Source organism: Melanostigma gelatinosum (assembly GCF_949748355.1).
Source record: "Melanostigma gelatinosum genome assembly, chromosome: 1".
Taxonomy (NCBI): domain Eukaryota; kingdom Metazoa; phylum Chordata; class Actinopteri; order Perciformes; family Zoarcidae; genus Melanostigma; species Melanostigma gelatinosum.
Window position 1 is genome coordinate 1,258,481 of NC_136634.1, and position 17,848 is coordinate 1,276,328.

At 44.0% G+C, this 17,848-nt stretch overlaps 1 protein-coding gene across 2 annotated transcripts in view; it reads left to right on the forward strand.

The window, feature by feature from the left end:
* Window positions 1-7,065, forward strand: part of immp2l (inner mitochondrial membrane peptidase subunit 2) — a 56,564-nt gene extending 49,499 nt beyond the window's left edge. For both annotated transcript variants that reach the window (XM_079276901.1, XM_079276902.1), the window contains exons 5-6: window positions 2,928-3,030; window positions 6,100-7,065. In XM_079276901.1, coding sequence (XP_079133027.1) covers window positions 2,928-3,030; window positions 6,100-6,225 — 229 coding nt within the window. In that variant the 3' untranslated portion in view covers window positions 6,226-7,065. The remainder of the gene's footprint in view (window positions 1-2,927; window positions 3,031-6,099) is intronic.
* The last annotated feature ends 10,783 nt before the right edge of the window (window positions 7,066-17,848 follow it).

The following is a 17,848-nucleotide window of genomic DNA, read 5'->3' on the forward strand; positions in this document are numbered from 1 at the left end:
CAATATATTGTCCAATAAAAGTCAGCGTTGGTTCGGTCTGAAGACTACCGGTAAAGAAAGAGATCGGAGCTGTGGATTTACAACTTCATCGTGAGTAATGTAGGCGCCAGGTTTTGATATATATGTACATATATATATATATATATATATATATATGTATGTACATATATATATATATATATATATATATATATATATATATATATATATATGTGTGTACATATATATATATATATATATCACTTCCTGTTCACTGGTTGCAAGAAACAACAACATGGCAACAGCTGTAGCGGCCATGTTTTTAAGACATCGGAAAAGTTTCAAACACGTGTTCATAAAAACATAATAAGACAGAAGAGTGGCTGAATCCACAGGGGGTTCAATCCTCGTTTGTTAAGTAAAAAGTATTGGAAGGTAACCAAGTACATTCACTCAAGTACTGTGATTAAGTACACATTTGAGGTACTTGTACTTTACATGAATATTTCCATTCATTTTGTATCCAATATTGTACTTTTTCCTCTTTCACGAGCATCTCTGAGGTTAGTTCAGGTTTAAACGCTGTGAAGCAGATATTCCAGTGAAGACGGAGAAAGTGGTCGATCCATAATTATAATAAATCAGACGAGTTAACGGAGAAACCGAATGTTTCTGAGATGAATTTAAAAACCACAGATTGATTTATTGAACTGTACCCGAGAGGATTCTAAAGAAGAGGCTGAATACAGCCGAGTCAATCGCTGTAAAGATTTCACAGCCGTTCCTTCTGAAACGCAGCAGAGAATCTGTGTCATATAGTTCTGGAACCTTTCTTCTTATTTATTTATTTTTTATTATTCCTGCGTAAAGGTCCCGGCTTGTTTTTATTTTTGTGAGTCAGTAAATTCAGCTGCTGTGGCTAAATCAATATTTATGTATCCAAGGTCTTCTTCGGTCAGACCGACAATCACACACACACACACACACACACACACACACACACACACACACATTCGGAATCGCAGACGAAATTTCCATTTAAAAAGTCAGCGCGGCCATTACTCACAATGTCCTCCTGCTTAAATGATCAATCAGAGGTGGAACAGGCCCGTAACGGTGCAGAGCGATGATGAAGGGCGTTGGACCTTCTCCTCATAAACATGACGACCTGATCGAAGCCCCCCCCCCCCCTTACCTTATTAGTCTGAATGTGTCCTCGGATCGGATCTCGGTTTGAGCGATAAGGCGGCGGCGCGATGTGACGCCTCGGGGGGGGGGGGGGGGGGGGTGTTTAACGATAATGAAATGAAAGACGTAATTGTTCCGGAGATTTGATCCGAGGACCTCAGACGCAATTCATTCCCCCTGAATCTTACATTTATTTTCTTTTATCAAAGGCAGTGAAGCGTTTCGTTTCACCTATTTTTTCTTTTCAAACTTTTTATGTTTTTCAATTAAAAAAAAGATGCATTCCCTACCCACAATGCATCGCCTTTCTTTTTTCTCTTTTTTTTGTTCACACTGCTTGTTTAACATTGTGGACATTGAGCGTATGCTAATGTTAGCGCTGAGCTCTAAATTGCGTTTTTAATTTGTTTTTTTTCTCCATCAGGAGATAATGAGATCTGACGTGTGTGTGAGTGAGTGAGCATCTCTGTGTCTGTCCACGGCTAATCGTGCATCCTGCTGCACCAGACTGCATAATATTTTGGGAGTGCTCGTTTATAGAGGCCACAAGTGATCACACAGCATGCTAACGTATGCTAACGTCTACCAGTGTAGCCACTGCATACTCATTGAGTATGTGCTTGGTTTTGCCTACAACATAAATGTTTCAGTGTGATTTTACCAGCAGACTCAGTGGGTCTTTTGGGATCTTACCGTAACTGCGGTTGTAGAAGTCACGGTTTCATCCCCTGCTTTATGGTCTGTGTGACTCTAAATGGACCATAATGTACTAGATCAGGGCTCTCAAACTCATTTTCACTCCGGGCCACATCAGCATCATGGTCGCCCACAAAGGGCCGGTTGTAAATGTAACGTCTCCTAACATATTGGTAAATAACTGTCTCTGCATTTGATTATTGTTTATTCAAGTGTAAAAATATTGTATATGCAGTTCTATAAATGTAAACATATATTTAAGCACATTTCTGTTATTATAACTTAAATCCTTTTCATTTAGGGTTCAGAAACCCACATTACTCTATCAAAGATTATTACTATTAAAGAAAATATCAAAGACAAATATCAAACAAGTTATTACAATAACTTTGTTCAAAGCTTAAAATCATTTTAAGGGTGCGTTTGCACAATCCCACATGAAGTATTTCATGTGTTGTAAAGCCACATTTAGTCTTCATTGTACTCGCAATACATTTCCATGTCAAATGTACAGTAACCAGCCAAAGAGCTGCTTCTGTGACTGTGTTTAAGTATCTCATCATTTTGACTTTCTATCTCAGAATTATGACTTTCTATCATAGTTATGATATTCTATCTCATAACTTCGACAATGGGGATATTTTTATTATCAAGTCTTTTTTTTTTTTTTTTGCTGGTGGATTCGCAGGTCACATAAAATGACGTGGGGGGCCGCATTCGGCCCGCGGGCCGGGAGTTTGAGACCCCTGTACTACATGAACATCATGCTGTATTGAAGAAGACTTGAAACTAGAGATTGAGACATAAACTCATGTTTACAATGTTTACTGAGGTAATAAATCAAGAGAGAAGTAGAGTCATTTTCTATAGACTTCTATACAACCAGAGGAGTCGCCCCCTGGTGGCCACGAGAGAGAATGCAGCTTTAAGACACTTCTGCCGTAGCTTCACTTTTCAAAGTGCAGATTTCTAGTTGATTTTGTGAAACTCTGCTGTTTTAACATCTTTAGATTGTTAGATTTATTTATATATACATATGTTTGTTTGTTTCCTCGTCTCTTCAGAACTCTGGGCTACAAGAACCGGTACGTTCGAGTTCCCGACGGTCACTTCTGGATCGAGGGGGATCACCACGGACACAGTCTGGACAGCAACAGCTTCGGACCGGTGAGAACTGAACCTGCTTTTACACCACCAAGCAGACTCTACACACAATGTAGACCCCCGTCGTTTAACGAATGTGACGGACCGTTTATCCCCCAAAAAACAACACAACTCTAAAGACATCTCGTTGTCCAAAATATGAAATATTGAACTTCTGGATTTATAGTTTTTGTATAATTTTGTCAAAAATTTTAACTCAATGTAAAAGATGGATGAAGCTTATTTTGAACTCCAAGACATTTCTGAATGTAGAGTTTGATTGGGAAGAAAAGGACGATAACTACCGTCACTATGAGCAAGGCATTAAACCTAAACCTAAAAACAACATGAACACAGATAAATAATGTGTGGTCGGGGTTTCATCTGTCCGATCTGGTGCAAACTGAACTCTGAAGGAAACACAGGGGATAGGGTATGCTTTGTGTGTGTGTTGCCTTTCAGTGTTTCAGCTGAAGTCGAGTAGAAGACGAGTTTGATAACCGATCTGGAGGTTTCTGTCTCTGCAGCTTCTCCAAAACATAAAAGCCCCGCTGTGACTCCTCCTCTCCGCCAGCCGTTTGTAGTCGGACCCTCTCGGGTTGTAGTCCTGTGAAACCTTCAGCAGTGAAAGGTGCTGCTCGCTGTGGACGGAGAGAAGATCTCCGTTTCTCCCAAACGCTTCAGACAATAACTTACAAACAGTAATAATACATTTTTACCGCCAAGTAAAAAAGTGTTCATAGATTTTGTTTTGGTTTATTTACTGAAAATAAAACACAAGAACACAATTATCAGTTAGTGAAAATAAAACACTTCTTGAAGTCATGAACGACGAGAAAAGATTATTCTGTATTATTCCCACAGCGGGGAACTTCACAGCAGCAAAGTGGACAAGTACAAAACAAATTTAATAAAAAAGTGGAAGAAATAAGAAATCAAACAGTAAATGTACAATGAATAAGTAAACAGTACAATAACATACGATCGGACTGAATGGTTGGGGTTACTTAACTTTACTAACAGCTGATCTAACAAGGGTCCTAAACGGTGCACGGTGTTATTGGGAGGAAAACGTCACGTTACACTACGGACTCACATCTGACGGTTTAATGTCACCAGCAAACATTGACACCAGGACGAACACGGCGAAGAAACGTTAAATCAAAGGGGAGTTCAGCATGGATCCCAGCCAGCGAGGAGGTGGTCTCATAATGGAGGAATAATATATTCTTGAATGTGGCCTGCAGTGTTTGCTGCCGCCCACCACACAAGACTCTCATCAGCTCTCACAGATGAGCCACTATGGCTCGATCACAAATTGCCCAAAACAAACAGACACCATCTCTACATACATTATGTAGAGGAACTCTGGGGAGTTTGTCTTTTCTCAAAGTTTGTATTGTTGAGAGGTTAAAACAAAAGCTCCTCATGTCGGTCGATCTCACGCTGTGTGAAGTTTATGGCCTATTGAAGAGTGTAAAGGTTCAATAAATACTGAGCCCCAAGCGCTAAATGACCATAATTCATCTACGCTGGCTGATGGGGGGGTTGATCGATACCAGTGATTCTGAGGTTTCTGCCTCTCAGAGCTCAATACTCATCCTGATGTGCACGTTAACACAGGAAGGAAGGAACCAAAGAACCAGTGAAGCTAAAGCGAAACCAGTGAACCACAGAATCAAAGAACCAGTGACGCTAAAGAGAAACCAGTGAACCACAGAACCAAAGAACCAGTGAAGCAAAGAACCAATGAACCAGTGAACCAAAGAACTAAAGAACCAGTAAACCAAAGAACCAATGAACCAAAGAACCAGTAAAGCTAGAGAGAGACCAATGAACCAAAGAACCAATGAAGTTAAAGACAGACCACTGAACCACAGAACCAAAGAACCAATTGTCGAGAAGAGTTGAGCTCACAGAGAAAGCCGCCTTGGATACATGCATACACGTTCAGGGGAAAGACAGGATATAAAAGCACGAAGCATATACTCAGAAATCAATAGTTAAAGTACAATCGAAAGATAAGGTTTATGATCATTATATAACAAATGTTTAATGCACAGAGTGATTTAACAAATGTAAAAACTGATTATAATAATGTTCTGTGTACCGGAGCTCAGATGTGGAAAAGTGTGTCATCGGGTGTGTCAGCAGACCGAGTGAGTCAGGAACAGATGTTTTTGGGTGTGGGTCGGAAAAAACAGTCATGAGACATGGAATTCTGCTGTAAGAGGACGCATACAACTCGAGAGGGAAAAGTCTGGTGCTTTCCGGAGACAAACGCACACACATAAGGGAGGGGTGAAGATCATGTGTTCAGAATAGGTGGGGGGAGAACAGAGAGCCCAAATCAAGGATAAAAGGAGACGCTTGCAAGCCCCAAACTGGGATTTCTACACGAGCCGTCCAGACGCTCTGAGAAGAAGATACGGACGATCGCAACTGAAGTATTCAAGGACTTCGTCTCGGTTCACGGAAAGAAGACCGCTGTTCGTGGACAAAGGATGAAAGACGGAGAGTTTCCTCTCCCCACTGCTCGACTTTAACAACTGAACAACGGAGGAACGCCGCCGCCCTAGAAAGACCTAGAAAGAACCAGTGAAGCTAAAGAGAAACCAGTGAACCACAGAATCAAAGAACCAGTGAAGCTAAAGAGGAACCAGTGAACCACAGAACTAAAGAACCAGTGAAGCTAAAGAGAGACCAGTGAACCACAGAACCACTGAACCAAAGAACCAATTAAGCTAAAGAGAAACCAGTGACCCACAGAACCAAATAACCAGTGAACCAAAGAACCAATGAACCAAAGAACCAGTGAAGCTAAAGAGAAAGAAGAGAGGGTTGTTACAGTTGTTACAGGTATTACGGTTGTTACGGTTATTACAGTTCTTACAGGTATTAGGATTGTTACAGTTGTTACAGTTGTTACGGTTGTTACGGTCATTACGGCTGTTACGGTTGTTACGGCTGTTACGGTTGTTACGGCTGTTACGGTTGTTGCGGTTGTTACGTCTGTTACGGCTGTTACGGTTGTTACGGTTGTTACAGTTGTTACAGTTGTTTATATATTTATTTATTCATTTATTTACCCAGGTGTCTGTGGGGCTGCTTCATGGTCGAGCTTCTCACATCATCTGGCCTCCGAACCGTTGGCAGCGAATCGAAGCGTCTCTACCGGCAAACCGAGGACCGCTGGACATGGAGGAAGAGGAGGGATGAAGAGGAAGAAGGAAGAGGAGGGAGGAAGAGAAGGGATGAGGAGGAGGGAGGAAGGATGAAGAGGAGGAATGAAACCATCTTTCCTTCTTTCTATAACTGTTAACGTCGTCTCAGCTGAACTGAGATCGTTGGAGAACTTTGAAACCAAACCTTATTTTGATGATGTAATCTTCAGGAGGAAACAATGAGTCATGAGCTTGTTGAACTATTGTTATGTAAACTGAATATGGATTTAATGTTTCATTGTTTTATTTTGCCACATTATAGTTGTTCCTCTTCATGGATTCATGTTCCTCTTCATGGATTCATGTTCCTCTCATGGATTCATGTTCCTCTCATGTGTTCATGTTCCTCTCATGTGTTCATGTTCCTCTTCATGGATTCATGTTCCTCTCATGGATTCATGTTCCTCTCATGGATTCATGTTCCTCTCATGTGTTCATGTTCCTCTTCATGGATTCATGTTCCTCTTCATGGATTCATGTTCCTCTCATGTGTTCATGTTCCTCTCATGGATTCATGTTCCTCTTCATGTGTTCATGTTCCTCTTCATGTGTTCATGTTCCTCTTCATGTGTTCATGTTCCTCTCATGTGTTCATGTTCCTCTTCATGGATTCATGTTCCTCATGTGTTCATGTTCCTCTCATGTGTTCATGTTCCTCTTCATGGATTCATGTTCCTCTCATGTGTTCATGTTCCTCTTCATGTGTTCATGTTCCTCTCATGTGTTCATGTTCCTCTTCATGTGTTCATGTTCGTCTTCATGTGTTCATGTTCCTCTCATGTGTTCATGTTCCTCTTCATGTGTTCATGTTCCTCTCATGTGTTCATGTTCCTCTTCATGGATTCATGTTCCTCTCATGTGTTCATGTTCCTCTCATGGATTCATGTTCCTCTCATGTGTTCATGTTCCTCTTCATGTGTTCATGTTCCTCTCATGTGTTCATGTTCCTCTCATGTGTTCATGTTCCTCTCATGGATTCATGTTCCTCTCATGTGTTCATGTTCCTCTTCATGTGTTCATGTTCCTCTCATGTGTTCATGTTCCTCTTCATGGATTCATGTTCCTCTCGTGTTCATGTTCCTCCTCATGTGTTCATGTTCCTCTCATGTGTTCATGTTCCTCTTCATGTGTTCATGTTCATCTCATGTGTTCATGTTCCTCTTCATGGATTCATGTTCCTCATGTGTTCATGTTCCTCTCATGTGTTCATGTTCCTCTCATGTGTTCATGTTCCTCTCATGTGTTCATGTTCCTCTTCATGGATTCATGTTCCTCATGTGTTCATGTTCCTCTTCATGTGTTCATGTGGGTACACAGCCCTCCATGTTTGGTCTCCAGTGCTCTTCATGATTTAATTATCCTTCAGTGCGACGAGCCAAAAACAAATGTCGTACTCTAAAGATAAAGCTCTCTTCACTGAGCTTTAGTTTGTGTTGCTGTCACCTGTGTGTGTTAGTGTCTCTGTGTGTGTGTGTGCGTGTGTCGCTGAGCTCCGTTACCGTGCCAACTATAGCGCTGCAGCTGCTAGGATACCGGCGTTGCCGTGGTGAAGTGTAGACGTCTGTTGTTGGATGTGAGGTTCTTCATCGGTTCCCTTCATGCAGCAGAAAGAGCAGATTATGTGACAACATGATGGACGACCAGGAGCTACAATGTTTAACATGAATCACTCATCATTTCATTTCATAACTTCTTTCAGTCACGAGCTCGTCGAGCGTTTAGCTTCCTGTGTGTTCAGGACGAGTCGACGCGTTAACGAGCTGGTTACAGCAGCTCTGTGAGTATTCATGTGTTCATAAAGTCTTCTCTATAGCAGAGAGGTGACCGGACCTTATGAACGTTAAATATGTTTCGATTGCGGCAGGAATTAAACAAATGTGTTTCTATTTAAACTCTATCTGACGCCAGAGAACAGACGCCTGATGAATCCACTCATTCATGGATTCATAAATCCTTTAATGATGAAGTGGAAATGAGGTTTTATTCATAATTCATCACCTGTCTGTCCCGACGGAGACTTGTTGTCTCGCTGCAGCCGTCAAATCTTCACACAGGAGATTTGTTTTATTTCTGTCAGAGCGATGGTCATGCACTTTACAGCAGTTTGCCTCCATTACTGCCCTGCACCATTCTGCATCCCCAATGAAGTCTCGGCGCCGTCTCTAAACACTCCACGGCTCAGTTGACTGTTTGATTGCTCCTCTCGCTCACGCAATCTTGACCTGTTCGAAATGCAATTATGCTGATGAGGCTCGGTGCTGTGAATATCTGAGCCCTGTGGGATGAACGTGTGCTATCCAGCACCCTGTCATAGATATGGAACAGAGAGGAGGAGAGCCATGTGAATTCACCTGCACTGGTCCGACGGAGGAAGCGGCAGCAACTGGATGCTTCGTCCGACTACGAGTCAAAGCTGCTGATGTCGGCAGCTCTTTGTCTTCATGAATGCGTCCGGAGGGCAGCGGCTCGATCCCACAGACGCATATTGACTTGTTATGAAGTCTGCAGCTGCAGAGCGGGTCACCGCCGGTCATTGGGCGGTTCAGTGACACAGAGGTCCGCATGTCAACGTGTCCTTTTACTGCTTTCACATTAGACACAAGCTGATGTCAACCGAATTGCAAAAGCACGTATTTTGAACATAAAGATCTGCGGTCTGTATATTGACCTCAATAAGCCTCGACGGCTTCATCCTCTGCTCAGGTTCACCAGAGACCAAGCAAGCTGAGGAGACGCATTTCAGATTGTAATCGATTGAAGAAGGGAAATCACATTACTGGTCACGAGCATCGATCATCAGTGAAGAACTGTAGCTGGAGGAGGCAGCAACACGGCTGTTTCCATTTCATAACTGTTTTAAAATCGTGTTTTCTTGTGAAGTAAACAAATGAATGCATGATTCATTCTGAACTTTCTCTGGTGGGCTTCAGCGTTCTGGGATGAGGAGCTCTGTGCAGTGACTCATGAGTTCAGCAGGCTGAGGCCGAACGCGCTGATGTGTTTAACGGATCACATGACCGAACGGATCACATGACCGAACGGATCACATGACCGAACGGATCACATGACCCCGGCGAGGAGCCGCGACGCCTCTCCCCTTCTGAAGGGTGACATCTCATTACCTTCTCATCTCGATCTCATTACCTTCTTCATGGAAACAACGATTGCTGAGCACTTAAGAAATGCTGAAAGAACAAAAGCAACTTAACAAACCATCAGCTACAACAGAGACGACTTCCACTCTTTACTGATTAAAGCCGATTGTTCAGGCTGACACAGCAGATTTAAGAAGAGCCTTAAATTACCAAACACCGAAGCAAGATGACAACAATAAGTTATCACGAGGTGCACAAAGCTTCTGTTCAGTTCTTAACGATTGAACTTTTATAATTGTGTTTCCTCCAGCAGGTTCAGAAGACATTCAGATGACTTCTTCTCCTCTTCAGTCTCAGTGCTTCGCCCACGGAGAGTGAACGTGGTGGCTTCATGTGTGAGATGGTACAACCAACAGGATGCGTGAGAGCTGCTCCAGCCTCACGTTGTGCTGCTTCTCAAGATGTAGAGTCCGTCTCAGTGGCCTTCTCAGTTTCTCAGTTTCTCAGTTTAGCTAAAAAATGTAATGAATTAAATCAGTACGTGTTAAATCACATTTTACCACCGTGCTGCGTTTATACAGTCATGTATTCTTTTGTATGTGAAACTAATAGCTTTTACTAAATTAACAGAAGCGTAAGTATCTATATATATATATATCTATATATATATATATAGATATATATATATATATATATATATATATAGATATATAGATATATATATATATAGATCTATATATATATATATATATATATCTATATATATATATATATATATATATATAGATCTATATATATATATATATATTGTTGTGGAATATTTCCTTAACAAGTTCAGGAGTGAAGTTGGTTTTATCCAAAGTGTCTAAAACAAAAACAGAGTCTCGATGAATGATCAAAGTTTCAAGAAGTCAATTTAATGTTTGCAAACAGAGAACACAAAACGCCACCACGTATTGCAGTGAGCTGTGAATATGCTCTAAAGACACAAAATCCAAACAAGATATTTATACCGGCCGGCAGAGAGGAACAGATAAAACACAGGAGACTAAGGCAGAAATGTTTAGTCTAACAAGAATCAGCTGATATAGAGAAAGACCACGTCGGCGGTTTGTCCCGACTGGGAAAGAAAAGTGACCTTCGTCCTAGACCAAATAGGTCAATGTGTTCAGACATCCAGACGCCTGTACAAATGAACTTTCTAAACAGCAATATGTCTCACAGATAATAACATGAGGAGGTTAAAACATTTTTTATCATTACACTCCACTCTTTTGGTTATACCATAACCACAATTAACATAATAAAAAATGTAACCAGACTAACTAGAGCACAAAGGGTGGACTGCCTTTGTCTCAACAGACCCCAGAGGATTATTCTGCCTCTGTCTTGAGAGGTCTGTTCCTAGCTAGATCATGCTTCATGATGAAAGGCCTGGGTGTGCTCCGTTTCGAGCCCTGCTTCTCAGGAACACGTTGAGGTTGTGATGGGTAGCGGGTTGTTGTCCTTTTCTTTTCCCCCGTGGTATTGATGAGTTGTAGACAGTTAGCACAGATCACGACGTGTCTGTCGGCCACCGCCCGTTGTGATCCCGTCCGTGAATCACTGCTTGTCCTCCTGCGATGGTTCTTTCGGTGGTGCCCGTTGGCTGGCACTTGATGCAGGTGTTTGCTCACCTGAAGCTTCTCCTGGGTCGGGAACCTTTTTGCAGTGTGACGCGTGGACCCAAGTGGCTCTCTCAGCTACCTTTACTGCCGTGTGGGTGATGAGGAGGATCTGGAACGGGCCCAGCCAGCGCTGTGCTCTCCAGTTCTTCCGTCTGAAATCTTTCACCACTACGAAGTCACCGGGTTTCAGGTTGTGGAGCGGTCCCTCCGCTTGCCTCGGGAGGGCAGCTGCCACCTGTTGTCGTATGTTAGATAGAGCAGAGGACAGTTGCGCACAATATCTCAACATTTCATGTTCGCATAAGGCGGTGGATGGGGGCGGTGCCGTGGGTGCTTCCGTGCCTACATGAGGAGGAAAACCAAACAATATCTCAAAAGGACTCAGATTGCTGCGTGTTCGTTTCCTCATACGCATGTACATCAGCACTAGAGGCAGGGCTTTTGTCCATGGTAACCCAGTGTCAGCACAACATTTTGCTAACTTTGTTTTGAGGGTACCGTTCTCTCGTTCAACAGCGCCACCACTGGCAGGATGGTAAGCACAGTGTGTTCTTAAGTCGATACCCAAATAGGCGCTTAGTTCTGTAATGGCCTGGTTTACAAAATGAGAACCGTTGTCACTTGATATTTTCGTAGGAATGCCCCAACGAGGAATGATTTCCGAAATCAATGCCTTTGCCACTGTTGCAGCGGTCTGTTTGCTTGATGGAAAAACTTCAACCCACTTTGACCACATGTCCACCATCACAAGACAGTGTTTCTTACCTTCAGATGGAGAGAGCTCAACAAAGTCCATCATAATGTGTTCAAAGGGCCGTGTTGGAGGCGGATGTGCAGCTTGGCTGGACACCGCTACCGGCCTGCCTACATTGTGAGTAGAACAGGTTACACATGCAGAACAAAATTTTTGTGCATATGAGGTGAACCCCTTTGTGAACCATGTTTCATTTAATGCCCTCAACATTCCTCCTTTTGACACGTGGTCTAACCCATGTGTCAACTTGGCATAATGATTGAAATAGTGCTTAGGCAGACATGGCTTAGCATCAGGTCCCACCCAAAGTCCATCTGTGTAAGTACACCCTGAAGTAGACCATAGCCGTCGCTCTTCCGGAGTGGAGAGAGTTTGCATTGCTATAAGAGAAGAAGGAACTTGCACGCATGAAAACGCGAGAGCAGAGGAAGTGGGGACCGGACGTCGAGCAGCAGCTTTGGCAGCCGCGTCTGCTCGTGCATTTCCTGTTGGTACGTCATTAGTCTGATTAGTGTGTGCTGCACACTTACATACTGCAATGGCTGTAGGCAAAATAATGGCCTCTAACAGCTCAGCAATGAGAGTGTGATGAAGGACAGGCTTACCGTCAGACTTCAGGAATTTGCGATGTTTCCACAAAGCGCCAAAATCGTGCACAACGCCGAAGGCGTAACGAGAGTCAGTGTGGATAGTAACGGTCTTACCTTTAGCCAGTTTACATGCTTTAGTGAGTGCAATGAGCTCAGCTGCCTGGGCTGAGAGGTGACATGGTAGGGAACCTGAACACAGCACATCAGAGTCAGAAACAACAGCAAACCCCACAAGATTAGTACCAGTCTGAGGATCGCGAGAGGCTGATCCGTCTACATACATTACCATCTCGCTATTGGCCAGCGGAGTGTCCAACAGGTCAGGACGAGGAGTGCACTGAGCTTGGAGCTCAGCCAAACAGTTGTGCTCCTCACCATCCCCAGGAATAGGAAGTAACGATGCAGGGTTAAGATTAGTACAGCGTTTGACCGTTACGTTCGGCATGTCTAGGAGACATGTGTGATAACGCAAGTATCGCGCTGCAGAGAGATGAGAGGACTTTTGTTCGAGGAGGATCAAAGAGACTGAGTGAGGTACGAGCAGTGTCAGCGGCGCGTAACCGACAATGTCACGTGATGCTGCGAGCGCTCTTTCGCACGCGGCCACAGCACGCAAACATTGTGGCAGGCCAGCAGCGACTGGATCAAGCTTTGCGGAGAAATACGCCACTGGTCTGAGTCTGTCGCCATGAGATTGTAGCAACACGGAAGTCATGCAGCTCTGTCTTTCATCTACTGTTTGAGTGAACGGCTTCTGCGGATCTGGCAACCCTAGAGTAGGAGGAGTTTGCAAAGCACATTTCATTTGCGTGAAAGCGTCATGGCCTTCTTTTGTCCAAATTATTTTGTCATGTGCTGTGAGATTTTTACCGTGGATCAAAGATGACAATGGCTGTTCCATTTGTGAGTAGTTAGGTATGAAAGACCGACAGTATGAACACATTCCTAGAAAGGACATCATCTGTTTTTTAGTGTTTGGTTGAGGCAACGAAACAATTGAAGCGATTCTTTTGGGGGAGAGAGTCTTACCTTCTCCTGAAATGTCATGGCCAAGAAAATGAACGTTTTGTGTTACAAACTGTAACTTTGAGAGACTGGCCTTGTGGCCTTCCTGTGCTAGGTGCTGTAGCAGCTTTAATGTATCCTTCTGACACTGTGCCTGAGTAGGAGCTGCGATAAGGCAGTCGTCGACATACTGAAGTAGGGCAGAGCCTGGTGAGAGAGTTAGACTTTCTAAACTTTCCCTAAGAGCGTCATTGTAGATTGTTGGTGATTCTGTATACCCCTGACACAGCCGTGTGAAGGTGTAAGGTTTCCCATTGAAGTTAAAGGCGAACCAAAATTGAGAATCTTTGTCGACTGGGACACTGAAAAAAGCATTTGACAGGTCAACAACAGAAAACCATTTAGCATCAGGTGGAATCTGAGCTAGAATAGTATATGGATTAGGCACATTCGGGGCGCGTGCATGGACTGAAGCATTTACTGCTTTCAGATCCTGCACAAAACGCCTCTCAGTGGGTTTGTCTTTGTCTCTGATCTTTTTCACAGGAAAAATTGGTGTTCTTACTGGCGAATCCGGACATGGAACGATCACTCCTGCTTTCAGGAGTGATTCAAACACTGGTGTAATACCGTCAATGGCCTCCTGTCGCAGAGGATATTGGTGTTTGTGGGGTCGGAAGTCAGAGCGTGGAGTAATGACGACCGGTTGGCAGTTGTTGATCAAACCCACGTCATATTTGTGCGCCGCCCAGAGTGTCTGTGGAACAGAGGCAAGAACTGGAGAAATAGAGACAGCGTTAGAGACGAACGTTTTAGCTTTGTTGTTGTGTTCATAAAAAACATAGACCGAACGTGAAGCTGCCGTCAGGAGAACACAAAAAACACGATGGTACCCAGTCGACTTTGAGCGTAACACGAGTGGATCATTTGTTGATTCCCAGTCAGTGAGCGCTTCGCATTGTGCCACGAACGGTCCCAGATCACGCCATTGGTCATTTCGACCCTTGGACAGCGAGATGTGAGGAGACGAGTCTGCCACTCGAAATAGTTCTTTCTGTGTGGGAGAGAGAGACACAGAAACAGCAGATTTGTATGTTGACCAAAACAAGGTAGAGCAAACAATCGCATCATTGATGCCTTCAAAAAACGTATCCTCGTAGGATTCATCTGCACCCTGAGAGACATAGGAGGTGCAGTGGAGATGTTCTGGATTCATGCGTTCTGCATGAGGCGAGACACGAGTGTCAACGTTTTGAACCAGTCGTGTGGCTTCCTTCACAGGAATCCACCACTGATAAACATGAAGTGGAACAGGAGCAGCCATCTGCATCATGTGTTGTATGGCTCTGTGTCTAGTCACTTTCAGTCCGTCAGGGGAGGAGGCCAAACAGATGCCATAAGCGCACATCAGGTCTCTGCCCATCAGATTAATGGGACAGATTGGCGAAAGTAAAAACGAATGTTTCACTCTAATGTCGGGTTTTTCGTCAGTCAAGTCAGTGTGTACACTCGTCATTGGACTGCTAAATTTCTCAGTTACTGTTAAACCAGAAGCCCCTTGTGTATAAACATACCGCCCGCTCATCTTCTGATGAGGAAAATATTTCTGTTGAATTACTGAGTGAGTGGCCCCTGAATCTACCAAAAACTCTAACTCCTTTCCCTCAACAACAACAACAGTAGTCGGCATGTTTTTGAATGATTGTGATGAAAACATTGCATATATGTGTTTCGTGTGTCGTTGGGATGAGAGCAGGCGCTGTTGCTCCAAATGTGAAATGGCGGAAAGGAGAGCAGCTTGTTGTTCTGCAGTATGTGCGTGTGTGTGTGTCAGTGGAAAGGAGGAAGGATTGTTTGAGTGTGTCTTGCATGTGTGTGTGCCAGTGTCACTGAGCGTGCGAAGCAGATCTTCATTGCGAGCAAATGTATGTTTGAGTGTGTCTTGCATGTGTGTGTGCATATTACTTCCCTGCATCGGAGGCCTGGGGCCGGAAGCCGCTCCCCCCGTCCGGGCGTCGTCTCCCTCCCCCGCATCACGTCAGTAGGTGCCGAATGAGTCACGTCCCCCCCCCTCTCCTGTATTTCGAAAACGAGGATCTCCCTGGTTGACGTAGTGAGGACAGTCATTATACCAGTGACCAGTTTCGCCACAGCCGAAACATTCGTTGGGTTGAGTCTGGCGAAAAACTCCACTATGGCGGCCATTTTGGAAACGCCCTCTACCACGGTACATCCCCCTTCCTCTGTTTCTCTCTCTGGCCCTCCTATAGTTATTACGTGGCTGGAAAGGAGTCGGTTTCCCTCCCTCTGCGCCCAGCGTCATCTGCTGGACAGCTTGAAGCATGGCAAGTTGAGCCTTCTCTCCCGTTTGTTTGCTGTGCCTGTCCTGGCGAGTCTGATTGTCATCCAACACTTTGTAATTGTGGCGTGCATGTTTTACCACTTCGTCGAGTCGGGCGTCTTCTAGGCCGACCACAGAGCGTTCGGTTGCGGCTTTGATGTCGGGCAGCAGTCCGTTGACAAAGGCGTTTTTGAGATGTGTCTCCCACACAGTCATCATGGCTTTGTCACCTGGCTCCTCAAGACCGCTGTGCGTTTGGAATGCAGACATTAAACGTTGATGATAGGAAGTAACATCTTCGGTTTTACCTTGTTTGGTGGAGTTGATGAGAGCCATGTTGACTTTGGATGGAAATCTGAGGGCGATCTCAGCGCAGACAGCCTCGATGAAGGTTCTGTAGGGTCCGTTCTCGTTGTCGCCCCAGTTGAGTTTCATCAATCTGGAATCGCAGCCATTTCCGGTGACAACAGTTCTGATTTTGCTGAAGTCAGTCGGGCCGACATGTTTAACCAGCAGTCTATGGACCTCTGAACCTGTGGGCATGAATTCTTTACAGAATATCAGGAAATCTTTTGCAAACGCTGTACCGTTGTGGATGTTTGGCAGATGTGATGCGGCTTGCAGAATGTCAGTTTGTGTCCAGGCTCTGAACACGAGCCCTGGAGTACCGTCCACTCCTGGTACTTGAATCATCGGGGCACTGAAAGTGAACTCATCCTCAGGTTTCACGTTCTGGGGTCCCGCAGAGCCATGTAGCGGGAGTGAGAATGGGTCAGAGCCTGAAGGTGGAGAAGTTGGGTCCTGTTGGTACGCCGCGTTACTGTATTCAGCCGCTTGTTGTCTTCCGCGGAGCTGGCGTGTGTCAGGCTGGGTGGCTTTGGGTCCGTGTTGTGGAGGTGGAGGAGGAGGTGGAGGTGGAGAAGGAGGTGGAGGTGGAAAAGGAGGTCCGGGGAGTTGGACGACGGGTTGCGGGGAAGGTCGAGGACACACGTCGAGGAGCGGACCCCCCGCTCCCGTTAGGCTCGGATATATGGAAGAAGAAAAAAGAAATGGGTTACTTGAGGGTGTGTGTGTGTGTGTAGTGTCCTCGCTTGTCTTTTCTTCCTTCAAACACGTCATTTGTTTCATCAGCTGTTTTCTCTCCCTATATTCACACTCTTTTTCCCATATTTTCAGGCAAGTCCGAGTTCTCACCATCATATCTAACTCTTTAACTCGAATCGTTTTGCCACTCTTCATCCCTTTTATTCTAGTCTCTAAATCCCCTCGTAACATTTTAAGTTTAGCGGAACTTAATGATCCATTTTCTGGAAACCCAAACTCCCTTGACCAGTATGGAAGGCATTCCAGACATGACTCCCCGTGTTTCTTTCGCATTAAATCCACAATCGGACCTTCTGGCTCCTTTGAGTGTGAAGTTTTGCCACCCATGTTCCTTCTGGTGTGGACGTCGACGCTACTTATCACAATGCAATCGTCACTGCAAAGGTTGAGTTTCTTTATTATTAGGAGAATGCTCACAATACCCTCGTTTCTTTTATCCTTAGGTGAAAACTGTAAAACCTTTGTTTTTATCCGTAGGTGAAAACTTTAGAAAAACCTCTTTTAGTTTATTTTATCCTTAGGCGAAAACTGTAAAACCTTTGTTTTTATCCGTAGGTGAAAACTTTAGAAAAACCTCTTTTAGTTTATTTTATCCTTAGGCGAAAAACTTTAAAACCTTTTTGAGTTTCTTTATACTTAGGAGAATGCTCACAATACCCTGTCTGAAATTCACGTATTACGTTATTACCGACGAATCTTATTACGGTAAATAACAACGAATCTTATTTCGACTTAATTGCAGAGACACGATCAATGTTACAATCTCAAAAAGCTCCTTTATTTTGAGTTAAAATCGTTATCGTAATATATCACTTCGTTCTCTTTATAAAATCACATGAAATAATACGTCAGAAACCTAGGTGGAGTCACATGAAGAACCCATAAACCAACCATACAAATGTCAAAACCAGCTGTATTCCCCAAATAATAATGACTACTTGATCACTCATCTGTGTCTGCTACGTTTTACGTCTTTACAATTTACCGTTTACTGTTTACAATTGGAATTTCAACTTCTTACCCGATTTGTAGAAATTAATTCTTTCCGTGGGATACGCGTGC